Genomic DNA, 27,701 nt, shown 5'->3' with positions numbered 1-27,701 from the left:
GTGTCCTGACATGAGACAGGCCTGCACCCCCCCCATGTGCTCCATCATGGGAGCAGACGGGAGCTCGGGGGGGATGGGGGGGGGGACACACACTTTGGTCACAGGTGATTAAACCACAGGGTGCAGTGGCTGTTATGAAGTCTCACGCCTGTCACCTCGGTTTACGTCTCCACAGAGAACACATTTGCTCAGCTGTGGGCACCAGTGTGGGGTTTGCACGACTCCAGATGAAGGCTCCAGCATAAATATTGACATTATTGCAGTTTTTCTAAAAAAGCACCCTTTAAAAGAACAAAGCGGCCTGGTGGGATCAGCGGAGTAAACGTGTCCCTGCCCCCCGCCCCCGTGCCTCTCATCACGCTGCTTGTCGACCGGTTTACCGAACTGCAACCCTGCTATGTGAAAATAAATAATCTACAAATAGGAAACCACTCCCTTCCAGCTAACACAGGGCTCTAAAAATTTACAAATTCTGTGAAAATAAGTGAAAATGTTACGTAGAACTCCTCTTTCTCTCTATGTATGTACATACAGGAACATAATGAAACTGCAAAGGGGATAGACTGAGCAGAAAGGTCAACGGCATTTTAGAAAACATTTAAGCCCTAAAAGGTTTCTAGCAGGTCTCAGCAAACAGTGACAGGGCTGTGTGTGTGTGTGTGTGTGTGTGTGTGTGTGTGTGTGTGTGTGTGTGTGTGTGTGTGTGTGTGTGTGTGTGTGTGTGTGATGAGCCAACACACTCAGATTGTGTTCACGTCCAGATTAACAGCTTCCTCTTTGGTAACCAACGCGATCACCGAGAGACCAGCACCAGCTTTTCATCTCATGTCCTTTCTGGCTTTTTTTTTACATTGATTGTTAAACTCGAACACAAGTCTTGACATCACTTGTTTTTATTAAAACAATATTTTAAAAACATACTTTTTAAGTCACAAACAAAGAGAAGACCTATGCACAGTGCAAAATCTACAAACTAAAAGTTAATCGATAGAGGTTTTATGAGCCTTTTTATAGAGTAAATCTGCTGTTTTTGGTTGAGCCTCTGTCCTCCACTTCCTCCCTCTCACTAGGGGGCAGCAGTGATCCCTCTGCACTTTCTCTGGACCTTTTATTTTTAAAAATACACCCCAGCTCTGCAAACGAAACCACTGAACTGTGAGAGCACGAAGTAAAAAAAAACCTGCTGCTAACTGTGACTGAAGTTTAACCGGGGAGCCGTCGGTTGTACCACACGTTCTCGAGCTCTGACGCCAACATTCGCCGGCGGGTGGCGCTCTCTCTCCCCGACACTTTCCAGAGCCAATGGGAGAGAGGCAGGAGCTGAGAAAATCTACGAGGCGAGCTCCTAGCACACCTTTTACATTCCACTCTTTCCAACTGCCTAGCTATGTAGCACCACAGCAGCAAAGTACGCAAACGACTTGCGACTTTTCGGGTTCCTTCCGTTCACCTCGGTTTGCCACCTGAACCTCGTCCCTTAGAGAAACTAACGGCTTGTTGGGTTATTGGACAGGGTGGAGTAAAAAATTTAAAACAGCAGAACAGATAGAAAACAAACTAAGAACACCAGGCGTAAAAAAGAAACACTATTCTTTTAAAACGAAGGGTGAGTAACTCAAACGAAGGAGAGAATCATGGGAGAATCGAAAAAGCTGCAGCACGACCACTTCTCCACTTCAGACTAAGTTCAGCTCGGTCCAAGATGGGGGGGGGCGACCTCTGACCTCTGACCTCTTACACCAGGAACCCCACATGTCCACTCCCTCAGAGGCTGCATCGAGGAGGTGGGGCTCAGGTGGGTGTGTCTAGAGGGCCTCCTACTGGCTCACGCCCCCTACCTGGTTACAATGGGTTCAGCTCCCTGACTCGACGGGGGCGCTCCTTTGCTCTTTAGCTGCTGCTCTCGTCAAATAAAGTGCCGTTGGAGCCTCGGAGCACCGGGAGAGTCCGGACCGCAGGCGCAGACAGAGTTTCGGCCGTGTCGCCGTACTCGCTCTCAGCCAACTCCCCCTCACGCTCGCAGATAACTGTCATTGGGCTGCTGAGGATTCGGCAGCGGGCGTTGTACTTGCTGCTGGCGGCAGAGGGGGGTGTGCGAGAGCGCCCGTACTTATACCCGCTCATCTGAAAGGACGATGACGATGACGGTGGCGAGGACAGAGCCAGGGCTTCGTAGCGGCTCCACTCGTCCATTGCCCGTTTACTGCGACCGGGGGAGGAGCAGGGGCTGTGTGGTGTGGTCGGGGGGGAGGGCGAGGCGGCAGGGGGGTCAAACACCGAGTCAGACCGCGGCCGCTGGGATCGAGGGTCAGTGGAGCGGAGCATCTCAGCTGCAGACATCCTGAAGCTGGTCTCAGAGCGGCTGCCCTTCTTGAGGAGCAGGGCCTTGAAAGTGTCGCTGCTGGTGGACGACTTCCGGAGGTTGCGTTGGATGGAGCTCGTCTGCCGGGACAAAGAGGACACGCTCCCCGGGGACGTGGCTGTAGGGGTGGTGGGTGGAGACGGCGGGTGGGTCCCAGCTTGAGACTTGTCCTCCTCAGACTCCTTGCGACCCAGGATCTTGCGCTTCGACCTAGGAAAGGAAGTGGACAGATTAATGACGTGCTTGTAGAAATGCTGCAGAGTGAATGAGTGGAAAAAGAGGTCAATTATTTTTTTTAAAGAGTAAAATAACTGAGGGGCAGCTGAGTGTTTAGTCAGAAAATCAATTAGAAGAAAAAAAATGCAAGAGTTGGGGGCCGTTCTGTCAGGAACTGGGCACATCAAAGTCAATTATTCAAATTAAAACGAGGCTGCAGCATATGAGATTTCATACATGTAAGCAGAAAGGCTGGTCCAGCCTGGGTCTGTGTTGTCATAGCTTAAAAAAAAAAAACTGCACTTAAAATACCCGTCCCACACGCCTCAAATCTTTGTCCCAAATTTGCCATATGTCAGCTCTGCCCCCAGCGATCACACATAACAGCACAAATCCCCCAAAAAGTCAAACAATAAGGAGGATGCTCAGAAGAGAAAAGGACAGCGACCAGAAGAAATTACACATTTCTCTTAAAAAGCAATCCAATGAGTTTTTAAACAAGAAAAGCTGCAAACACTGCAACTCTGCAACAAAAAAGCTCAGAGGCGGCACGATGAAATTAATCAAAAACACAAACTGGGAGAAGTGCCCAAAGCAGCTTTAATCACACCAACGACAATTCAGCCTCCTCCCAGCATGGGGTATCAGAGTATTGGACTGCACCACTCAGCCTACTCTGTCTATATAAGTCCTGCACCACAGCAGAGCAATAAAGCTGCAACTGGCAGAATATGGGGGGATTAGGGGGTAGCAGGGAAACATCTTTTTTAATCTGTGGTACAGGGGGTTGCCCTGTGGGATTACTGCCGATAATCCAATGGTAGCATGGCAGAAACAAGGCTTGCTAATTAAAGGGAAGGGGCTACTTGCCACTTCGCACCTCTCTAGACAGGATGCACCCACCCACTGCACGTCCCCTCTGCACAGGGGAGGAGAGGGGGGGGGCAGAAATGATAAAAAAAATATAGATTGTATGATACAGGAGAGATTTGACGCAGAATGTAAAAAGAGGAGTGAAGGGCACCCCGAGACAAAACCCTTAATCCTCAGATTAGATGTATAGGAATAAGTTCTTCCATAGAGGACAAATAACCTGTAGAAGGTCAAACGAGAGCGAGGGCTGAAGGACACAAATGGTCTGTGTGAGAGTTTAAGTCTGCCTCCTGGTTGAGGCTGCAAAATGGGTTTCCGTGCCCTAAATTCAACCTCCATCTCGCGTCGGCCCCTGTGAGCTTCCTCGCCACATTAGCCCACCAGTATTACGTAAGACACACACTCACACGAGCGTCTCACACACACCTGAATTCATTCGACCAAGACCAAGTCACACCGGCAGACACACACACACAAAATGCACACGGACAAACAGAAGGCAGAGATACTAATCTCTGTTCCCGAGGTAAACTATATGCTGCAGTATGAGACGTCGCTCTGAGCGCTCGATCGAACTCTCGGGCTGTGCAATTCATTTGGTTTCCATCTCCCTTCGGACGAGTAATATTTTCTGCTGCAGCCGTGTGAACGCATTTCATTCAAGGTTTTCATCATTTTCTGTTTTCCCAGAGAGAGGAGGATTGAGAGAGGGAAGATACGTGGAAGTGAAACGATGGTAAATTAAAGGGAAGGGGAGAAGGGGGGAGAGGAACCACGTCACAGAGGGGAAGGATTAGAGGGAAAGGGATCAATTAGATAGCATCTGTATGGAAGGTCGTCGGGATATAAAACCCTGCATATCAACGTTTTTGAATTTAAAAATCGATGCATCCATTATCTATATCACTTATCCATGTGAGGGTCATGGGGTAGCTGGAGCCAATCCCTGCTGATATTAAGCGAGAGGTGGGGTACACCATGGTCAGGTCACTAGTCTCAAATTAACAAAATCCCAATCTGCACTGTGGGAGGACACCGGAGGACCCGGACGTGGACAGAACATGCAAACTTCACGAAGAAAGATCCTAATCAAACTGGGTTTCAAACCAAGAACCATTTTGCTGTGAGGAACATGATAACAACAGTGCTAAACACTAAACCACCGTGACTTTAAAAATGCTACTTGATAATCATTATCTTGAAATGTCAGAAAAAAATGTATCCTACTTCATATAACGCATATGGATTTTTTCGAATGACCTGATTCAGGCAAAATAACAGCTTATCAAAAAAATTTATCAACACCACCACAAGAAATCCTTCACTTTCCACAGTGTAGGTTAAAATTATTGTTATCATGTTCTCCACATGCGAGGTGTGATGAAGGAAGAACACAGCAAAGCATGTGGTAAACAAACAACTTGACAGTGAGGTTTACACGTGTGCACGTACACAATCTTCCCATCCAATAACGCAATAAATCACAATCGCACACATGACATGGGCGCCATAAATACACACCACAATCTGGTGCCTGCAGAAATAAAATCCTAAGAAATGAAATCCTGTGATGCTCAAGCGAACTCCCGGCTGCTGCTGCTGCCGCCGCCACACGTGACCGTGAAACACAAACTGGCGGGCTGCATGAGAAATTTATGCGCGTGCTCCCTTTGAAGCAAAGGGGCACGTATGCAATGTATGTCAAGATACCACAGAGCAGAAAAACAGTGATAGAACGAGAAAAAAAGACACAAGACGGTCTCTCCAGTGGCCTCTAACCTAGATTAGGACCAGAGGGTGTTGAGTAGTTAAATAATGGATGAAGCAACAGCGTTCTCATCTGCCGAGAATGAGCAGCGACGATGTGACTTCACGAACACAGATGTCTCGATAAACGTTTGACTACTGGCTCGCGTTGTGACCTATATTGTTGCCTCTACGTGGCTTCAGAGAAAGACTCACTTCTCCTGGGCTGAGAGACCCCAGAGAGCAGCGATTTGACAGATGTGTACACTCGCAGATGGGACAGTGCTGGGTAAAGTTATGACTGAGAGGTGGAGGGCAAGAAGAGGAGGAGCAGGAGGTGAGGAGGAGGAGAGGAGGGGAATTGAGATGGAAGAAGAGAAATCATGGGTTGAGGGGTGATAGGGGGGGTAGTGGTGGAGGAGTCCAGGGTGATACATGGTGGTTTGTGGGAAGGGGGGAGATGAGAAGAAGAAGGGGCGGGTAGAGAGAAACACAAACAAATAAAGAAACTGGAATGAAAGAGCACTAGAGGGAAAATGAACTGGCTCCATGGAATAAATAATGTAGCAGGAGATGAAGCGGGTGAGGAGCAGGGAAGTGGGAGTAGATGATGAAGTGACAGGAGGCGTAAAAAAAAAAAAGAAGAGAGAAGTGCATCGTGGTACCTGTGAATGGCAGCAAAGAGGTCCTCTGTGGTTCTGGGCCGGTTGGGAGAGGGGGTCACCATGTTCTCCTTAGACGCCCCGTTGGTCGACGGGGCCGGAGACGATTCAGCCGTGCTGGATTCAAACACCTCACCTGACACAGAGAAACATACAAGTTACACACACGCACACACACACACACACACACACACACACACTTCAGGTCGCACATGCTCATGAATCCAGCGTCCTGTCGCATTAACCTGGCAGGGTAAGAGATCTGAAGTGCTGCCGAGGAGGTGCTGGACTGTCCCCTTACATTCTCGTCCTGTCTCTAGATTTCCTCTTTCCTTTCTTCTCCTCTAGTTCAGCCTCTTTTTTTCTCCTCCTCCTCCTCCTCCTCCTCCCTCCAACCTCCGCGCTCACGTCTGCGCTTCGACTGCCTGAGCCGCTGCAGGCAGTCGCTCTTTACACTCTCTCCCCATCCTCCCCTCCATCCCCTTACCAGATCTGTTCCCCTCCCCTCTGATATGACGGGGCCCCTCCCCCCCTGCTCCCACCAACAACGACAAGCATCTCCCCTGGGACACTTTCCCACTCCTCCCTCCCTCGCCCGCTTACCTCAGAGAGAGAGGGGAGTGGGACGGGCCGAGGAAAAGAGGTTTAACAGAGAAGAGGAGGGAAACGGCAGAGAGGCTAAAATTGATATTTTGAAATGAGGATGGAGAGCGGACATGAGTCGAGGAGACAGTGGAGGCTGAGGTGTGTGTGTGTGTGTGTTTGAGAGTGTGTATGAGTGTGTGTGGGAAACACAATGCGGGGGAAAAAATGAAGGGACAGTAGCCACAAGAGATGTCTGCATATAAAATATGAAAAGGATGAGGGGAAGAGAGTGAGTAAGAGCGGATAAATTCAAGCTGTGGCTCTGCTGTCCCAGTGATAAGCCGTCTCTCCTGAGCTATTTTAACAGTTTTTCCAAACCTTTTAAAAGCGTGTGGTTTCAATTTCGGCTTCTTTTGCTTTGGGGCTCAAAATGAATTTCACGGCTGCTCGAGGAGCTGGCCGCAGGCAGCGGCATCACTACTAACAAAGTAGGAAGATGGTCTATTGTAATAGTAAACAATGGTTTTGACTGATGCCACTTAAAACTGGTCTTTACTCGTCACAGAATCTCTACATTTCTGACTTTAAATGTGGTGGAAAAGCACAATAACTTCAACACACCTGAGTCGTCCTCCCTGGAGCTGATGGATCCAGACGTGCTGCTTGTTCCATCCCCCTCCTCGTATTCCTCTTCGTGGGCCTCTCCGTTGGGGCACGGCCCATTGTCGAGACTCGTCCCCTGGCTTGCAGGAGTAGAGACGCGGTACTCGTCCTGGATTTCCGTGGATGCTTCACTGCTCTCTGCTAATGATTCAGAGATTTCTGAAATCTCCCCCTCCTCCTGTTGCTCCCTCTCTTTCTCTTCCTCCTTTGTCTGTCTTTGCAGAGCATCTACTTGGTCCTCTGTTCGGGACAGGCTGCTTGTATCCTCACACTGAGCTGGAGCCTGTTCATTGATTAGCTGGGAGCTAAACTGTGAGAGAAAAGAGAGTTTGGGTTTCTTGGAGATGGCTGGGGGCTTCTGTTTCACAGGTGTGCTTTGGGAGATCTCTGGGGGGCTTGGCAATGATTCCTGCGCTTCATCTGTTTCTCTTCCGTTTGAGAGAAAGTGACTCTGATCCTCAGCTTTTCCATTCAAGACAGCACTATCTGGTGTGTCTTCAGTGATATTGCAGTTTAATGTTAACTCTTCTAAGAGCTTTGACACAGGTGACGGTGAGGAATTACGCGAATCATCCTCTGGAGAGCTGGTAAACACGGGTATCACAGTGGGATACTCCTGGGAGTGAGATTTCTCCAGGGTCTGTGGACTGCGAGGGAGGTCCACCCCAGTTTCCTGAGCTGTGGTGTGGTCTGATTTGCCATTAATTTCCTTCCCTTGCCGCTTGATTGAGCGTAGCTGAACGCTCTGTAGTGCAAACGGGGTAATCAGGGGCTTAGCGCTCTTTGTGGGGCTGCTGGAAATAGCTGGTTTGGGAGCATCCTTCGCTGCCTTCACAAGAGATCGGGAGGAGGAAGGTGGAGAAAAAGTAGGCAGGGGAGGAGGTGGAGGGGGTCCACAGGAGGGCATAGGAGGAGGAGGTGGTGGGGGGGGACTGAAGCTTCCATTGAAGGACAAACTCGGGTGAATTAGTGTTTCAGGGGATGGAGGAGGAGGGAATTCTGGGGAGATGGAGCAAGCAGGAAGTGGGGTTAGAGAAGTTCCCTGTGGAGTGGTTGGCAAGGGGGGAGCTGGCGGAGGTGTGGTGGATCCTGCGCTCGAACTTGGCGGTAGGGGGGCTGGGAAAGGTGGAGGTGGGCTGAGAGGGGTGTTGGGTGCTGAGGAGGAGAGAGGGAGCGGTGGAGGAGGTGCTGGGGGACCCAAGCTCTTCAGCGAGTCCGAGGTGTTGGAGGAGAGGGAGGTGGAAGAGGAGGACATGGACACAGAGGAGAGGAGTGAGGATTTCCTCTCGGGCACTCTGGGTTTGGGCCGGGTGGAGGGGGACATGGACCTGACGAATGACGGCACCGGGGTCCCGGCCGTGGGGGTGTTGGACTGGCTGGAGTAGCCGCTGGATGGGGAAGTCAGTCTGTGCACCCTGTCCGGAGAGGAAGTCGACGTTTTGGGCTTCACTGCCACCCCTCCCTCTTGCCCCGGAGCTCCTGGCGCCTGGCTGTTTCTGTGAATCTCACCTCCGTTTTGTAGTTCGCCCATGTGAGGCCCAGCTGTCATGTTATCTGTGGCTGGAGGGGTCTGTGCCCTCTGGTCTCCATGGTTACGAGGGTAGTCCATGTAGTAACCCCAGGAATCGGCGTATTCGGAACGTAAGCTGCTGGTGTCGCTGTGAGCAGGCGTCACGTGGCATAGTGAGTACACGTTAGACACACCGCCGCAGTTTGCATTAGCTACAAGTGATGCTGCGGAGCTTCCCGCGCTGACACTGCTCTGACTGCGTGGCCTTAGCACCCAGGGGTCATCGTAGTCACTGCTAGGACTGTGAGAGGGTGAAGACGGTGAAGCGCCCTTTCCTTTTCCTCCCCTGAGCCCCATCTGTAGGCTCTGCTGCAAACTGGCAATTAGAGTCTCATTAAGCATGGCACCATTTGCTTCGTTGGCACCACTTATGGCGCTAACCCCTCCGAGGGGCTTTTTCGCACCAGGCTTGCGTCTCAGAGAGTCGGTACGGGCTGGGGGCAGCGGCGGCTTCTTAGACTTGCGAAGGGAGATGCTGCGGGACAGAGAGCGATCACTGTACAAGCTTGCAGAGTCCTCCTGATTGGCCATCTCTCGGCACTCGTACATGCTGTGTCTGGTGGCCCGGCCAGCTGCTGCGCCATGCCCACTGCCATGGCTGCGAGAGCGCAGGCCAGAGTCCATGTGCATAGAGGTGAAGTATCCATCGTTGTCCTGGGAATAGACAGAGCTGGAATCAGTAGTGGTCCTGGAGGAGTGTTCCAGGCTGTTGTACAGCTGGTTGATGGGAGTGGAGCAGCTGGAGGTAAGAGTGCGGTGAGGGACCACCACGTTTTCTGGTGTGTCGTATATCCACTGCTCCTCCGGCAGACAGGATGGAGGCGTGGGAGCCAAGGTGCTATGGCTGTGTATGCTGCTGTCCGAGTGCCCTGACTCGCTAGCGGGTGCAGCAACAACCGGACCATCACCCTGTGGTGTATGAGTGGGGGTGGACGTGGCCAGTGCTGGGTAGGTGGAGCTGTGGCTGAAGGCTGCTTGACTTGAGATCAGAGGGTCAGTGTTAGAGAGAGAAGCCAGACTGAGCGCTCGGTTTGTGGGATAAACTGAGGCTGAGGAGTGGGGGTGCAGACCGGAGGTGTTGAGCGTGATGACCTCAGTGGAGCATGACAGGGTGGCATTGGGGATGACTGAGGTGGAATAGGCAGCATGTGGGGAAACCACACACGCCGGACCCCCACCCCACTCACTGGACTGTGACCGCCTCACTTCCTGAGACTTGGGCCTGGGCAGAGTTCCCGTCCTTGGGGCGTTTCTCATGTGCACCACTGTATTATCAACCTGAAGCTTTCCAATCTGCCTCTGAGTCATTGTTTGCTCCTCTGACCTGATGGGGGTGCTGCTGTAGATGGGATCAGCACTGAGGGACACCCTGGCGCCCGGTCGAGGCAGACTGTGGAAACGGGAAGGGTCTCCGTTAAACTGATGTGGCAGCATCAAGATCCCGGAGCTGTCACTGCTGGAGATGGATATACTTCCTGTCGAGGAGGAAGTAGAAATGCCCGCCATCTGAGCAGCAATTCCTTGTCCTCTCTGCGCCCGGATTCTTCTCATGGACGGGGGTACAACCTTTATTTCTTCTGTTTGGCAGCTTGAGTCTCTGGTGACTGAGCGCGAGAGCGTTGAGTTGACACTCCGAACGCGGCCCAACGTGGAGTACTGTCCCGGGATGAACATGGAATGAGGCCGGAGCTCTCCACCACGTCCTTTTGCTGCTGTCAAAGAAAAGATAGAAAATAAGATTAATGTGTGATTGATAAAACTATCTCCGGTTTTCTGTTCTTGCTCCTCTACCCTTCTCTCTTCCTCTCTAACCTCTTTAGCCAACATGCCTTCTGCTCTCTGACCTGACTGTTAGATAAACCGTGGTCACGGGGAGGCTAATTAATTAGATTTGCCGCAATCCTGTCTTGCGTGTTAATAACTTCTGGTCTTCTTCATTAAGGAGTAAAGGATATGAGGGGAGACAGAGAGAAGAGAAAGACTCCCTGTTTCCCTTCCCCTGCTATTCTTGCTCTGGCTCAGTCCGATAGAAAAATGTGTCTCCTGGGGTCTAGAACAGGCATCTGGTTAAGTATGAGGCAGCCAATAAACCACATACACATACATTGACACAAAAACATACACACACAGGTGCATGCATGCATACACAGCGTAGACGTACAGGACAGGACATGCAGACTATGCAGATGCAAAGAAATACAGAATTGCACATATAGATCAGAGACACACACTCTGGACATACCGGCTATTAAACAAACAATTTGAAGAATGAGCTGTAAAACGTAAAAAGATGTCTAGTGTGTATCCCATCTGTGGCGGCTCTCCTGTTGATGCTCATGTCCAAGAAAAAAAACATTCACACTCCTGCGTCCTTTCTTCGCTCTTTCTCTCCCGCTCTCTCTCTCTAAACCACACATACACTCTGCTGTTCCTCCTGTGCTAAAAGCTGGAGTGACAGCTTGGCTGCTGCTGCTGCTGCGATAGATTAAGCTGCAGGTCTACTTCGCAGGCAGCACTAGAGCAAAGGGAGGAGGGAGGGATGGATGGATGGATGAAGCACTGGGGCAATTACCCCGGCCCAGTAATCATGACATTCAGGCGCTGTTGTCAGCTGGGCACTAACCAGACTTTAAAGCTCTCTCCCCTATCGGTTGATCTTATCGCAGAGGAGAGAAATTACATTCTCCTTAAATACCGCTGTCATCCTACAGCTCCGAGACTTGTAAATAAACATCGGCCATGCGGAGCCGTCAGCGCAACACAGTGTCAGCTTAGTGAGCTTATATTCTCTTAACACCCAGCTCAGCTGAGTAACTAAGGGTGGGGGACCCCAGAACCAACATATTTGCTATTTACCCCTCATTTTCTCTGTGGGTTCAGGGTTCAGAAAATGACAGGGGCAGAAGAAGAGGGTTGAGGGGTCTTTTGGGTGTCAGGGGCCCATAGTTTCATGATCAGTACATGTGAGTAAGATGCACATGCTGAGATTATCAATATGGTGTCCGGATTAAGTCACAGGCACAGACACACAATTCACATAAATGAGAGTGGACAAAGTTTGACCCAAAGGGATTATGACACAATACGAGTTAAGTATGGTAAACGCTGCACTTCACGTGTCCTATATGACCTGATTTTCCAACAAGTCTAAAACCCACAACAAGTATTGAAAAGGATTTCATGAGTCTTTCCTGGCTTCGGAACGAGTTAAACAGGGTGGAGGAGAAAACATAAGGACCCTTGTGAATAAGTGAAAGAGAGAAATACTGAACAGCTGCAGGGCCTCGATCCAACACTGAGGCCTTGAATGTGCAATTCTCTCAGTACAATACTGCAGGAGTGAGCTCATTGTCCAGCCACGATCCAGTTATGGAGATGAAAAGAAAAGGAAAGTAATGGAAGAAGGAGGGATGCTTGTTCAGAGTGTTTCTACGGGTCTGTGGACAGTAGAGGGCGACACATAGCCCCACAGAGATCCATACCTAGCTCCCAGTTGATGTTGTCAGGCAGCCCTGATATAGTCTTTCTGCGTTTGACCTTCTTGGGCCGGCGGGACACGGTGTCAGTGTTAATGAGGGAGCGCCGGATGCTCGCCTGTCGGTCAAACACTGCCCCTGGTAGCCGGGAGGGCGAGAGCAAGGCAGGCGGACACACAGGCAAACAGCAGTCGGTTAGTCAGGAGGAACAAAGTCAACAACATGCAGAGGGTTTTGGTTTTTTGTTGGGTTTTTTTTTTTGGGAGTGGAACATGCAAAGTCAACAGGGCAGGAATCCCAAAGGGTCAGTTCAAGGAAATGACAAGAATCATTTTATCACTTCTTCCATTCTGTTGTATCTCGATATGCAGATTGCTACTTCTGCCAAGGAAGTTATGTTTTCGCCCCTATTCTCAAAAGAACAAATACAATTTTGGTGAGATCCCGACAAAGCGGCGGGTTGCGTTTAAAAAAAAAATAATTCTAAACCTATAATACAGCGATAGATACTATAATAGATAAGTGAGAAAATATTTGTTATTTGGTTGAACTGAGCCTTTTTTATCCACCAGCCAAAGTGCCCAAAACAGCCTTAATTCTAAGAACAGAAAATGGCTGTAGAGCACTTCTTTACAAAGGCTTGTAAAGAAAATGTTTTATGGCCGATGGTTTAAATTCCAACCCTGAAGACAAGTAACTGAGGTGGAAACATACACAGATGGAGTACATGCCATTATCACACATGCACAGGACAGAGTGATGAAGAATACACACACAAACACACACACACACACATACAGTCTTTAACTGCTCTCAATATCCTTCTCTGACTGTCCAGTCTTCTGAAGGAAAAACAATATCACACATGATCCGCTCTCCCTTCGTCTCTCTGACTCACTGGGGACTGCTCGGAGGCGTTAGGGAAATAGAAACTGATATGAGGGCAGATAGTGTCCATCACGTTCTATCACGCGTTTCCCCTCAAAGTGACAGAAAGGTCCCTGGTCTTTTCTTGCTTTCTTTTTTTTTTTTAACACTCTCCTTCACAGTAATCGAAAGTGACTGCAGATGAAGTAAACAGTGATTTACAAGGCGAGGGACTGCATTAAGGACTCATTAGTGTCTGAAGGACAATGGGATCGCAGTTATATTGGTCTTGACACCTTTGAGTCTTTGCACTGTTTTAAAGCCGCGGCAGATGTGAATCTATATCCAATAAGACAATCTCTCTAATGTATTGCATTAAACAATAGAGCTGAATGAGATGCTATATTTTTACAGTTTATACATTTGTGTGTCAGATGTGCTAACAAGGGAATTGTGTCGACATGTTTTTTGCTGTGTGTGAGTGTGCATCTGTCAAACGCCCTGTGATATGACATAAAGTCGGTGAAAAGCCTTGACCCTAGGATAAGCTGTCACACAATACACACACACACACACACACACACACACACACACACACACACACACACACACACACACACACACACACACACACACACACACACACACACACACACACACACACACACACACAAAAGACGGTGAAGGTCAGTCTCGCAGAAGCACGATGGAGGGGGAATAAATACACAGAGAGAGGAGGCAGACATCCATGACTGACACATACAGTTTCTTCCCTCTGTGGATGACTGGGTACAGTAATTGATTAGTCTATATCCATTCACAGAGGGTTGATTGAAGGAACAGTCTGACAATTTTGCTTTTTTTGCTGCTTTACTGAGAGTTAGAAGGAAAATCAACTAAATGAAAATACAATATGTTAAAAAAAGCTGTTTCAAATTAGTTTTTCGTTGGAAATGTCTCCTGCCATTATTTTAAAATAGGCGGAAGTTTTTCTCTATATTAAAAAGGTGAGGTTTTCCAAAATCTTGGTCAAAGTTGCACAAATCAAACGTTACTGATAGTCTGAAAATTCCTTTTGAGGTTTGACTTTGTTTGGGCGGCTTTATCTCCTGCCCCTGAACCAATCTGGGGTTGGATCTGCTGAACACTGTCCCCACCTTTTTTGGGGGGGATCTCTACAGATCATCAAAATATGTCAGAAAATTCCCTTCAGACAAACAAAACAAAATGTGACTGATGGTGGGATGGTTAATGTTAGAGACTAGACACCGTGGATGGATGAGGCCAGATCAAACTCTATGTAGTTTGATATTTCTCTTCAATATGGAACTAGAGAACCAGGATATGTGATTTCCACTAATGGGGACTGGTTGCTACTAACTTGTGGTTTGGACATGGACAACATAGTTGAATGAGCTTAGTCGTCATACCTGTGACGTTGATGGGAATTATGTCTGTGGGCACGGCCTGGGCTGCCAGCCTCATCTTCTCCTCCGGCGTGGGGAGGGGTGGGGCCTTGTTCCATATCACCTGTCCGTCGACCTCAGACACTTCACCCCCTCCCAGTGGGGTCTGAGGCCTCATGGAGAGCTGGGATTTATCATCCTCCGCCGATGAAGCTGTGGACTGGACGAAAGAGAGGGAGAAGGGATTTAATGGAATGGAAATCGAGTGCAGGCGAGAGGGAGAGGAGGAGAAGAAAAATGACAAGTGATTTCGACGACATGGAAGGAGGAGAGGGAAATTCAGATGGGAAGAAAGAGACACGAAAGGAAAACAGTGACAGTGGTGGAAGAGATGAAACATGATCAGGTGGAAACGGAAAACAAAGATTTACTGTATTCATATATTGTATTGAATTAGAGCACAGAGCTGATGGATAATGAAAATTGTCAATGTAAAGGTGAAGTGGAATAAAATATTATAAAACTTAATTGTCCAAAACTGTCCCTGACAGATTGTTCAGGATATATTGACACTTCACAGACAGACTTTAATATACCACACTGCCGCGACCTTTAGAAACTTACGGTGCGGTAAACATGTTTCACGATCAATCAAACCCAAATGGAAACACACACACTTTATACACACACTCACACACAAACATAGATCAGAGTAAACCAACGACGCAGCTGGAGATAAAAGCAAGCGAGCAACAGTGAGAGACTCACTCATGCGTTAAACTGTGTTCACACACACGTTTTCCTGCTGTGTCGAGGCCTGAAATTGAAGAGTTAAGTCGACAGAAAAACCTCTTGAGAAGGTTGAGAAAAGAAAAAAAAATACATCCTGGAATCTGTTTAAATCCACAATTTTTCTGCATCCCCCCCTTAACTGACCTTGAGCTTTTCCACCATTGAAAAAAAAACCCTGACTGGTGGGGAAATCTTCGGTCTGACTTTGTTGTTTCACATGATCTTTCCTGCAGCTTCCAAATATAACATCGGCATTCAGTCCCTGCTTCCACTACTGTTTATCCTGACAATCCAAACCATCAGACTGGCTAGAAAGGATGACTTCTAAGTGCTTTCATACTGACCACGCATGGATAGATGGGTAAATGAGTGGGAGGCAACACGGGGGGGCGGGATGTTGGGTAAAAACCCTCAGTCATACAGAATTCGATGGCGAGTACAGCTTATTATTTTGTATCATTTTGGCTCAACCGTGAGCCCTGTATCATCTTTTGAAGCCGCTGTCAGGCAACGTTAGGCTCAGTGGCCTTAGGACAACAGGAAGTGAAGGGGGGGGTGGGGGAGGCGGACAAACAAGAGGAAGAGAGGAAGGGGGAAGGAAGGCAGAGAGGATGAGGATTGGCTGGTGTCTATATGAGAGGAAGGGGTGAGAGTACAAATGCAGATAACGAGAGATGGGAATCGACAGTTCAGAAAGACAACAGCATGTTATGGAGGTCACGGGTCGAGGCTGGCGTTAAACGTGGGGGCGGGGGGGTGCTGGCCTCCACAGGCTCCGCGTGACAAAGGAGACCCTGATAATCACATTGAAAGACCCCCCACCCCCCCAGCTCTTTCAGGACCTCAAATATCAGGACTGAATGTGAACGATTAATTTTCTTATTTCTTTTCCCTAACTTCAAGTCTGCCTCTCTTTCTCTGTCGCCCTCCATCCATCCCCCCCTGTAACTGTTTATTCTCTCTGTTTATACATTTAGCTCTGCCTGGGGCAAGGCAAAGAAAGAGATAAAAATGCGTGTTAGAAACCTCATTAACACGTCCGCTTGCTCGCTGGGATTTTAAAGATATTTTCCTGCTGTTTTCTCACTTGGATATTTTCAGAACATTTTTACTAGGGGGCTCGTAGAGAAAAGTTCCAGAAATTGTATAGAGCAACTGTGTTCTTGCATACAGCCCCTCTGGAAAACCTCAGGAAAAAGTCCATAGTGCCAAGTACATGTCTCAGCCATATTAAGTTAAACTCAAATTGACTATTTATCCGTAATGTTTTATAGCACTGACTATAACACTTCAAAAATTACAGAGTAAGAGAGGAGACACTAAAAAAGCTCTAAAAAGTAGCAGTGAAAAGATTATGGTTCAGATAAAAGTTCCCCTTCTAACCACTAGAGAGCAGACAGCTACTGTCTAATTCACAAGAATGCACGTAGCACCACTGACTATAACACTTGGACGACTGTGTGTATTAATTTGTGTTAAAGTTTGAATGCGTGCATCGGATACCTTCTTGTCATTTTCATCCTCCTCGTCATCCTGCAGGCTGCTGATGGACTGAAGCGGGTCAGAAAAGATGGGACCCTGAGAGTAGTACTGCGAGCTGCGGAAACCATCTTTCCTCAACTTGTCACATTCTGGAGACAGAACGAGAAACATGTTACAGATACAAAACAACGATTTGAGCCGCTATGATCTTTGGATCATTTAGAAAAACATATAAAAGACAGGAAACCATTATAATTAATAATCTCTACACCCCATATCATAAAAACACAGCTTTTGTAGATTTAACATGAATATACAGTACATTACACACGCAGGCTAACTTCATGCATACATATTCAGAATAAATTGGCCATTAATGCTGGAGCACAAATGATGTGTGAAATATTTATAAGATGTCGCTGTGTAATACTTACTATCTCTATAGAGCATAGTATTGTGTGTGTGTGTGTGTGTATGTGTGATATGAGTACAGTCGCGGTTGGACGCTGCCAAGTTCTGCTCACACCTCTTCTCATCACCACCTGCTGTGTTGTGGCTGTGATGTGCATGTGTAAGTAACCAGAGGAAGGGGTATCAGTTTCAGCCTGTCACACACAGATGGCAGAACTGTCTCCCTCTCCTCCACCCCCCCTCTATCTCTCAGGGGCCATTTTGCACATCGTCTATTTCTCGTTACCCTCAAAGAATATGTCTCATAACGCATCCTCTATGCAGTGTTGTAATTACTAAGTATAATCAAGTAGTGTTACATAAAAAATACAAAATTTGAAAATCCTCCAATGCCTGCATCTTGTAGGATGAAGATAAAAACCCTCCTCCTTTCATCTTGCATCTTGGGTTTGTATTCAGTGTGTGATGCACAATCAAACCCCTTTTAGTGAACTACACTTGCGCACCAAGCACATCCTTGCAACAAAAAAATGCTGTTTTTGATCCCATCTATCTCCACAGCTAATTACAGCCCGTCTCTAAGGAGGGAAACATGTATAACACTGTCAGTTAAAGAGTTCTTATGGGGCTGGCGAACATACAGTAGCAACCGTGACCACGAGCTGATGTGGCAGCGGTGTGGAAGAGGGATTTAGGAAGAAAGCACGCTGATAATGAGGATGATGGCGGGAAGCGGGAGATGTTGAGATGGTTGGTGCTGCATGATTGAGGAGGGTTGTTAAAATAAATAAGCTCTGATGAGCCGAGAGCTGCTTGTTGCCAGGCAGAACTGGGAGGGAGGGGTAAGTGAATGAAGGACGAGTACAAAAGTGATATAAGTAAATGAACAGGGTGCGTATATCCAAATTTTACAAGGGCATACACATCATATCTGCTAATTCGAACTGGCCATAGGCAGTGTCAGGCACCTTCATGAGGTGCTCACTGAAATGGCAGCGTGATGTCAAAGGTTGAGTCGGAGGGAGCCATCATAAACTACAAAAATATTTCAGAATACTCTTTCTGAGCTTTATTCTCACATACATCATGCCCCTATTTAGCTCTGAATTACATCACAAATTAAGCTGATGTGAATTTCTTGTGATATCTTTGGTTAGAATCATACAACTGTATTATGTAAACCCTCCTGTTGTATTATTTCGACCTGGTGGCACATTCTCTGTGACTCCGCCTGCAAAAGCACAAGTTTAAACCCGTGTGAGTGTGCGAAAGGCACAGAGAGAGGATGCACATTGTTGCCATCTGATTGGTTATCGATTATTCTGCTTTGCAGAGCAGAAAGCAGACTCGTGTACCTTGCTGTGGTCGCGCTGGTGGCATTGAATTTAGTGACATGTTGCCCGCACATGAGAGCAGAGGCTGCCTGTGGTTTACCCTCCTGATATAACTTCAAAATGATCGATACTGTTTATCCTTAGAGAGTAACGGGTGGGGCTGGTGTCTGAATTATAAACTAGCATATAAAATATATGTCATAGCTATGACACATGTGAATTATAGTCGTTTAGAGATAACGTTCAATATAATCTGTCATCACTAATAAATAGGAACATCTATTTCCCTGTGGAGAGTCATAACTGGGTGTGTCACCTCCACTCTCAACTTCCTGGGAGTGGAACAAACAGACAGGACAGGTGCTCCCATTGGACACCTGTTGGCTTTCAGTTAGGACCCCTGGGGCTGGGTGGTGATGACAGGAGGCTGGGTGGTGACAGGAGGAAGAGGGGGCCGCATGAAGCCCACCTCCCAGGTGGTGTTTATTGTGTTTATGTACGGGCAACATCAATAATGCAGGAAGTGATGTGAAACAAGAAAACAACCTGTGTCTGTGTGTGTTCGTTCATGTGTGTGTGTTTGACTGAGCCGGTGACTAAACCTTTACACACCGCAAGTATCAGGTTACATCCACCTCCTCCCTTTTGTATCTCTTTCTCCCTTTATCTCAGTCTTTTTTATCTGCTGACACACAAGGCATGTAAACAAACTACCTTTTACTGTTAATCACCACCCGTGTACACACACACACTTACACTCACACACCCAGTTACACACTTCCAGGCCTCTCAGATCTTTATGTGACAAATGGGTGGAAAACACAACTTTCCCAGTTGCCAGCATTTCCTACTATTCCCACCTGCTGTGGGAACGTTGTGAGAATACTAAGTCACTCTGTTGTGACTGAACGTCCTGTGTGTGTTTGTTTGACAACAAGGCAGCGGCCTGTTCTTGTCTAATTGTACTGGACAAACAGGGAGAAGAGGATCTCACACTGTTGTGTTGTTGGCTGAACACAAATGACAATTTTAACTGTTTTCACAGAGCTGTAGACAAACACAATATGTCCGGGTCTTCCCTCTAATGCCGTGACTTTGTGATGTTTTCCTCTGCCAAGGAGGTCATGTTTTCACCCGTGTCCGTTAGTTGGTCTGTTTAGGACTATGCAAAAACTAGTGAATTGTTTCCACCAAACTTGGTGAAGGGATGGGACCTGGGCCTGAGCGGAAACCCATTAGATTATGTTTGTTGTTGTGTTTTCTTTAACTGTGTTCCTTTTACTTCTTCTAAGAACTAGAGAATGGATTGTTCGGCCTTGGTGGAGGTATGCACTATCCTGAAAGCCATTCGAGATATCAGCGTGAACTTTTTGGTTGATTATGTTGATGTGGCTGTAAATGAGTTATCAGGAAGCTCTTGGATCACGTCTTTCAAAGTTGACGTCCACGTCAGCATCTTCTATGCGTATTGCTCATTAGTGGTCCATTGTGAATGATCCTTACCTCGCAGGGCAGTCTTGAGGTTAACTTTGGCCTGGCGGTGGAGGTCCTCTACGCAGGGCGGCCGGCTGCCTGGTAGGAAGACGTTCTCCTGCTGGTGCCACGGAGCCGTGTAGTGAACCGTCCACTTGCTCTCCTCATCAAGGTTAGACACCGCTGCAGAGAGACAACACAGAAGGTCATGAAAATGAGATTATTGTGGATCTCCTGAAGGAAAATTCAGGATAAACTTCATCATAAACGTTCCCCTGCACGTAGAAGTCCCTACAGAAAGGGTTTGTTTATGTTTGAAGATGAACAGGAAGGGGAAGAACGTCGAGGTGCTTTGTATCAAGGTGTCAGTTTCCACACAAGCAACACATGACACTTGAGTGAGACATCACACAATTAGGAGGCCACAATCCTCAGAGGGAGAACAAGAACTTGGAGGGAAACACTGAGCAGTAGTTCAAATCGAAACACAACTGAAAACGCACAACAACAAGGTCCCTTACTATTATACAGCCAGAGTGAGTTCTTTCAAAAAACAGTCAGATACTGTGATAACATTGCTAACAAAGAAACAGCTGTTTGTCAATGTTTTTTACACAGTACATTCAATATCTAAATAGCACATAATCAGTTGGTTCTTTGCACCATTCAAGCTCACATAACAAAATGCACACAACTAGTTAGGTTGAAACAATTGCTACAGAGATCATAACCCACTCTGTCTACTTCTTAATAACTGTTGTTTTTCCTGGTATTAACAAGTTGAGGTTTATTCTCCCGTGGTACTCTGAAGCCATTGCAACAAATGGCTGAGGAAATATTAAGGAAATTAAGGCTTACCAAGGGAGCGGATCCAAGCTAAAGTTGGTGATCGTGGATGTAGCATTATTTCCATTTAAACAGCCAAATGCTAGTTTGGTTTGTCCTGACCAAACACTACATGCTCATCTGACTCACTGGGAGAAAGGGAGTCGGGTCTGGAGGAGCCAGGAGGAAGGGGAAGGGTCTTGAAAAGGGGGCTGGAGTGTTTTTGTTCAAGTTTCTTTTCACAGGTGCTAATGAGCCACAGTGGTTGTGTGTATGGAGAGTGCATGGCGTCGGGGGAGGTAAAAGGTACAGGGTGGAGGCCAACGACTGCAAATTAGCCGTTGGGGAAAGTGTGAGACATTGTGCAACTGCTTTGATATACAAATAAGGCCTTGGGTCATTTTACAAGCTCTAAAGTAACCAGTCAAACTTTACTTGTATCGATCATAACAGGTCCGTAGCTTAACGACTGCAACAAAGTTACGCATAGTCTTAAAGATGGATTTATAGAGAGACAGAGCAGCACCATGGCCTGCTGCTGGTAAATAATAGCACCTTAATGTCTGTCTCCACAGCTCGTTGAATAGGCGGCCGTTCATTTTGTCTCCAGCAGAGGAGAGGAGTCATTGTGTTTATTTATGTTTCCCTCTCACCTTGTTACCAAACTTTTTCTTGAGGGTCGTCTCCCATCAACAATCGCTACTCTTTTTTATGTGGAAATTTGACATTGTCATTCGTTCGCATTGCTTAGTCATGTAAAGAGTGCAAACACCACAGGGCGTCATTCAAAGTTTGCAATGCCAAGCATTTGCTGCAAGTGCTGGATGTGAGCAGATAGATTGAGCGTACTGTGATGGTCTACCCGTGTCCTCACACATGCGGTCTTGCAGCGTGCCTGCACCGATCAGAATAATCAATCCAACACATCACGAGGCAGAACTCGCCTGACCACAAGTTAGGGCTGGAGAGTTGCACGAGACTGATGCAAAACCCACTCGCACACAGTTCAGCTGTAGCAATAACTGTTGAAGGCTTGTAGCAAGTTTAAATCCACATCCACTCCTCCGCAATGTGGATAAGAGCTCAACATCACCTTTACCTGACTAAATAAGTTCAGTAAAACTCAACAGTCTCAAATCTTCTTGCTCCATCAGCTACGCTCAGCACAGGTAGCCCTCCCCCACCCTCTACTTCTGATTCTGGGGCTTGAATAGACCGTAGTCAGACTATAGACAGGCCAAGGACATGGGGACTGCAGATACAAAGCCCATATTGTCCGGCTGCATCAGTCTCTACATCAGGCCTTTCAGTGCCACAATACCCCCTAGCGCAGACACAAACACGCACGCACGCACGCACACACACATTGTGGACTGGACTATGGCGCGAAAGTCTTTCAGAAGTCCACTAATCCCTCTGTCCATTGACATCAACTCTCCCTGCGCCCATTAACAAACAGACAGAGGGCAAACAGGCAACTGCAAACTGCTGAAAAACAAAACCCACAAGGTGCATCAGAGCTAAAGAGGCAAGAGGCTACTAGACAGTGACCCCTGGAAAAAACATCTGCACACGCACACACACACACACACACACACACACACACACACACACACAGGGTATTAGCTGTCATGATCAATAAAAGGGATCAGACTGTATTGACAGCATCTACATTAATCCTGAACTAGATCCTTTACCCGATCACCCACCAACCAATTAACTTTCATGCATAGAACAACTTTCTGTGTTTTGTAAATGTCAAAATGGTCTCAGCTCAGATTAGTTTTCAAGAATGTACATTAGTCAGATATAAAGGAAAACTTTGTAGAGTTTATTTAAGAAAATACCCATATAAGTATATATTTAATCATCTTTAAACTCTAACAAACTATTTTCTACCCGTCACCTTTTAAAAGGAAAAATGTAAATAATGTCATAATTTCCCTGAAAGTCAAATTTCAACCTGAGACTCCTCAGGGCCCCCACTTAATAGAAGAAAGGCTTAATTAGGCATCTACATAGAATAAAAAGCACTGTATTTCAGTAGTGTGCAAGCGTCCTTAGCTCAGGAGCAAAGTGGAGGCATGTGTGCATAGAAAGATAAGCAGTAGTAAAATGCTGAGCTAATGATTAACAACATCACCTCAGCCTTGACTTAAACACACACGCATGCTATAAATACACCTGAGATTAGATTTTGCACAAGCAGCTCGCCCCGTATCAAGCAGGTCTTTGTGTAACATTCTCACCTGATGAAATACGCGGCCCTGGATCAAATAATGGCCCTGGAGTATTAACAAATCCTAATAACTGTAATCCCCATGCTTCAGAGACAGTTCCTTAAATGCATAGCTCAAGTTAGCTGAAACGTTTATACCTAAATAAAGTAGTTGTGCTTTTAAGTAGGTCCAGCTGAAAGATTTACAAATGCTGTCGGGTCATTTCCTGGTAATAGTTGTCGGCTCTGTGGAGTCTTGGGCCAGTTGTTACCTGGTAACAGGGTGCAACAGAGGCAGCAGCGGGGGTTTATAGTTCACCCACAGGAAAGCTTGAGTTGTAATAGAATTATTCACAAATAATTAAAGATGTGGCTCCAGTTTTGATACAGAAAAGCCTCCATAAAAAGATTTAGGTGGTTTATTTAAAACACAGTTGAAATAAATTCAGGAAATTCCGCGGCTCACAGTTACAACCCAGTAACATTCTTGTCAAAATGATGCAAAACAAGATCCATTGGTATTCATACTATTTACTATGGAAACTAGGTCCAAACAACTTACAACACACATTAACGCTCTGTACTGAACACATGTAAAAACAACTTACCCTTCCTCTTGAAGTATTTGATCACCGATTTTAACGAGGTCCCAATAAACACCATTATTCCACTTGACTGTAAGTGTCCTTTACTTGAAAAAAGAAATGTGTCCTACTGAGGCACAAAAAAAGGACAAATCCGGTGAAAAAGCGAGGATGACGGAGCGCTGAAGTCGGCTCTTCTCCGCTCACATTCTCAGTGTGTGTGAGCGTCAACTATACGCTGACAATGAGTCTCTACTCCAATCTGTCTCTCTCTAAACCCACACGATCCACCGCCACTCCCCCCATCATCATCATCATCACCAGCACCACTCCTCCCTCAGGCCGTCCAGTCCTCAGACACACACACATGCAAACACACACACACAGCGGGAGGGGTTGTAGGACCGGCCCCTCTGTTCCTCTGTGCTTTGGTTACCAAGGAGTTCTGGCTGCCTCTCCCTTTATTTCTCATCATCAGTTGTTCTCGCTCTCTCTCTCTCTCTCTACGCGCTTTCTTTCTTCTTCGCTCTGCAGGACTCAGCATAAAGCTGAAAGTCAAAATTGTGTTATGAGAATGAACAGGTAAACTCGTTTCTCTCTCTCCTTCCTTTCTTTTCCCTACTTCTCAGCCTGCTCTGTTCTCGGGAAAACTAATCAGTGCCCTGCCTCTCTCGCTGCCATGACAGACTTATCTGGGTGAATATTTATGAATCTAATTAGACTATCAGTCAACCCGACAGAAGAACCTTGTACATCTTTGGAAAAAACCCCAGCTTTTCACAAGGTATTCTCAGGAGGATGCAACTTCCAACTGCACGTGTAATAGAAACAGGAAGCCTCATCACATAAAATGCACATTTATCTTATATTGAACTATTTTAGTCTTTGCAAAACACAATTACTGAAGAAGACTTCACAATAAAATGTCTACAACCAGAACAAAAGGGATCATGATTTTTATCTCTACATAAATTTTCTCTGGATGATTCGTATCATTCGCAGCCTGCTGTGAGCGTGCACATGGCCACTGAATCGGTGCCACATGAATATATATCGTGCACAATCCTCCCATTGTCCAATCCGCTCACAATTCATCAAACACACACACACACACACAAAGTGATAGCCCCTCCTTTGCGACCGTATTTCTTTTCAGCCGAAACGGTGGAGGAGCGGAGGGGGCAGTGGGGGGTGGGTGTTGCGGCATGAGCTTGAATGGGATTGCAAATGATCCTTGAATTTGTGGGTTAAAAGGACCCCCCTCCCCCTCCTCCCCGGACCTTGCTCATCTGAACCTTTCAGGCCTGCCTGTGAAGCGCTGTTTGCTTTTATCTGTGTGGGTTTCGTTTCGATGTCTGTTTGCAGTATCAGTTTAGGCTTTGAATGAGGTTTCACAGACATAGGTCCAAACACATCAGCACTGCTGTGATGTGTAAATCAGAGCTTCAATCAGCAGGTACCATGAAGAGTTCATCTTAAAGCTTCATAACCATTTAATGATAATCACAGTCATTTAACAGTAATTATAGAAAACCCACCATTTCACATTAAAGCTGAGCAGTGTCAACACGTTATAATTAAAAAGGTGGAACCAAAGTCCCTCTGCACGTGTCCAACTTCAACTTTACATCTTTCCCTAGACGTTTTTTGGACATGAACTCCTTTCACATATTAAAAAAGGCAGCAGGATATTGTCCGGGTCAGATACGTTCACAGCAACATCGTTGTTGGCGGCTTCTATGTGTTTAGCAGCTCTTTTTCATCCTGAGATATTTGCATTATATAATCTTTACTGTTTTGCATCCAACGTATGTTAGAAATATCATCCGCGTACCCACTTGCTGTGAATTGTCCTGCCCCCTCTGACATTTTGCAGACATTTTACTAGAGGGCTCCTATACAGCTCCTCCGCAAACTTTTAGGAAAATCTCCAACTTCAGAGCATGTCTGAAAGCAGCCTATAATTTATGATTTCAAGACCAACATGTTGCCACCAAAACCTACTTTAAAGCTCTCATAACCCTTTAATGATAACCACAGTCATTTTACCGTAATTACAGAAAACCCACCATTTGACATCAAAGCTGAGCAGCGTCAACACTATGTAATTAAAGGTTGGACCAAAGTGCTTCTCCACGTGTCCAACTTTTTTTAAAGCTCTCCATGTTTTGTTAGCAGCTTCTGTTTGGCTTGTATCGCACTGTTTGGCACGCGTGCAACATTAGGATAATTAATGCAGACGCGAGTCCAAGCAGCATCACTCATTAAAAAGCCTATTGTTCTCAGGTTAGTATCAACACACACACACAAACACACACTCACCCAGTGTGACAGACAGGTCAACAACTCAATCCGCTGAAGGAGGGCTTCATATCTAGGCCACCTCTAGGATTAGGGCAATCTATCCATTCACTCATACATCCATACATCCTTCCGCTCATTCACTGAAGAATGGAAGCCCTGAGCACAAACAACATCAATCTTTCATCTGTTCATACTTAAAGCAGTATATGAAGGAGGCGTGCGGACTCAGTGGATGAAGCTCGGACCTCAGATTAAGAGTTAAAGAATATCAAAGATTATGGTATTTAAAGCTCTTATTAGCCCCTGGCTATACAGTTAATAAATGTTGATTACCTAAATTTGTTTACTCTCTTCTACATAATCCTTAATGTTAAGAATTGATGCCACTAGCTGTGAGCAAATACAATTCTGTAATTCCTACACGTTGAATCTAAAATCAATTTCTTGAGACGATAGCCACTGGCATTAATTGTGTGGTTTTCTAATCTGTTCTGAAACACAATCGAGCAATCATTAGCTTTCAACCACACAATCTCAACATATGCTGATTAGTATCGGGGCCCCTATGGCAAGACATGCAATTATCTCATCTGTTAAAGCCACAGGCAGCGTGTTCACGGGAGAAGCTGGTGACAGGAAGAAAAGGAAGAAGAAAAGAATTGAGGCCGATGTGAATACTGAACTTTTTTTTTTTTTAAATGGATGTTGAAATTAAGACAAGGGGGGGGGCTCCTGCATGCGCTTCCCTCTCTCACATCATTTGGATTTCCCAATCAAGCTAGCGAGATACGAAACTATCACACACACCCATTTGTATTTATTTTAATTCTTAATTTAACTCATATCCCCTCCATCTCCAGATCTATCAGTCCCCAAAGCACACATGCCCCCCCCCCTTTTAGGATTATCAAACATCCTTTCAAATCCCCAAAGTGTATGAATCTGACAGGTCTCACCTTTTCATTCTCTCTTAAGAAGAGAGAGCTAATATGATCCTCTAAAACCCCTCAACTCTACCTGATCTGCTAATGTCAGATCTCTCTCCCCCTCTTTCCTCCTCTTACTTCCATCTCATTTTCTTTCCTCTTCTTCTCCCCTCTTTCTTTGACACATAACCCCTTTCATGACCGCTAATGAAATCTAGCCTGTATTGATTTTAGTCTGCCTGCGCTTTCTTTTCCTGGGTTCTCTTGTTCAGGCTCTGACCTCAGCACACGTTCCCCTCGGTAGGTATAAAACCTGCTGGTGGGAGATAAGCAGGAAACTGTGAGGAGTTCTGCTTTGAAACACTGTGTGCAAAGGAGAGTTGTTACAAAATCGCTAGAATTGAACATGAAAATTATTTATATTTGTACAACAAGAATATGTAAAAGATTAATTTACATAGAAAATATACAAAACATCCTGAAAAATGAATAAAAAAGCTTCTATACACCATAATTCTTTTTCATCTCCCCCTTCTTCCCGTTTCTGTGAATGAAGATCTATAATTTATAGCATGTACAGCAACATGCTCTCAGCCCTCCACCTTTCATCTCTACATCTCTGTGAATGAAAGCAACACATCAGGGCTCAATGGGAATCTGATCACTTTGGTCTTCTCTCTGAGATGTAGAGCGAGGCATGAATAATCTATCAGTGAAGACTGAGAGCTGCAGAGAGGAGATGGTGTGAAGGTTGAGTGGTTGAAGATCTTTAACCATACTAATAGGCAGGGTTTTCTTTACAGACTGTACTGCTGATTCCATTTAATAAATATTTACGATGTGGCATCAGTCTTGATGAAAAATGAAACTTATATCACTAGTTAGTGTCTGAGTTGTGTGATTTAAACTGTACAAACAAATCTGTT

General features: G+C 46.3%; 1 protein-coding gene across 10 annotated transcripts in view; it reads right to left on the bottom strand.

Annotated features, from left to right (window-relative positions):
• Positions 1–875: 875 nt before the first annotated feature.
• The window catches only part of nhsl1b (NHS-like 1b), a 96,367-nt gene continuing 69,541 nt past the window's right edge, over positions 876–27,701 (bottom strand). For 4 of the 10 annotated variants that reach the window (XM_035143836.2, XM_035143839.2, XM_035143845.2 and 1 more), the window contains exons 2-8: positions 19,949–20,101; positions 16,722–16,849; positions 14,451–14,646; positions 12,160–12,291; positions 7,066–10,389; positions 5,863–5,995; positions 876–2,572 (exon numbers count right to left, since the gene is read on the bottom strand). In XM_035143836.2, the coding sequence (XP_034999727.2) occupies positions 1,891–2,572; positions 5,863–5,995; positions 7,066–10,389; positions 12,160–12,291; positions 14,451–14,646; positions 16,722–16,849; positions 19,949–20,101 (4,748 nt within the window). In that variant the 3' untranslated portion in view covers positions 876–1,890. Of the gene's footprint in view, positions 2,573–5,862; positions 5,996–7,065; positions 10,390–12,159; positions 12,292–14,450; positions 14,647–16,721; positions 16,850–19,948; positions 20,102–23,569; positions 23,985–27,701 lie in introns of those variants that run through there. The other 6 variants (XM_035143837.2, XM_047338035.1, XM_035143842.2 and 3 more) reach the window with 5 other exon arrangements.

The sequence above is a fragment of the Hippoglossus stenolepis genome, chromosome 20 (genome assembly GCF_022539355.2).
Source record: "Hippoglossus stenolepis isolate QCI-W04-F060 chromosome 20, HSTE1.2, whole genome shotgun sequence".
Lineage (NCBI taxonomy): Eukaryota > Metazoa > Chordata > Actinopteri > Pleuronectiformes > Pleuronectidae > Hippoglossus > Hippoglossus stenolepis.
This window is presented reverse-complemented; position numbering and strand designations above follow the sequence as displayed.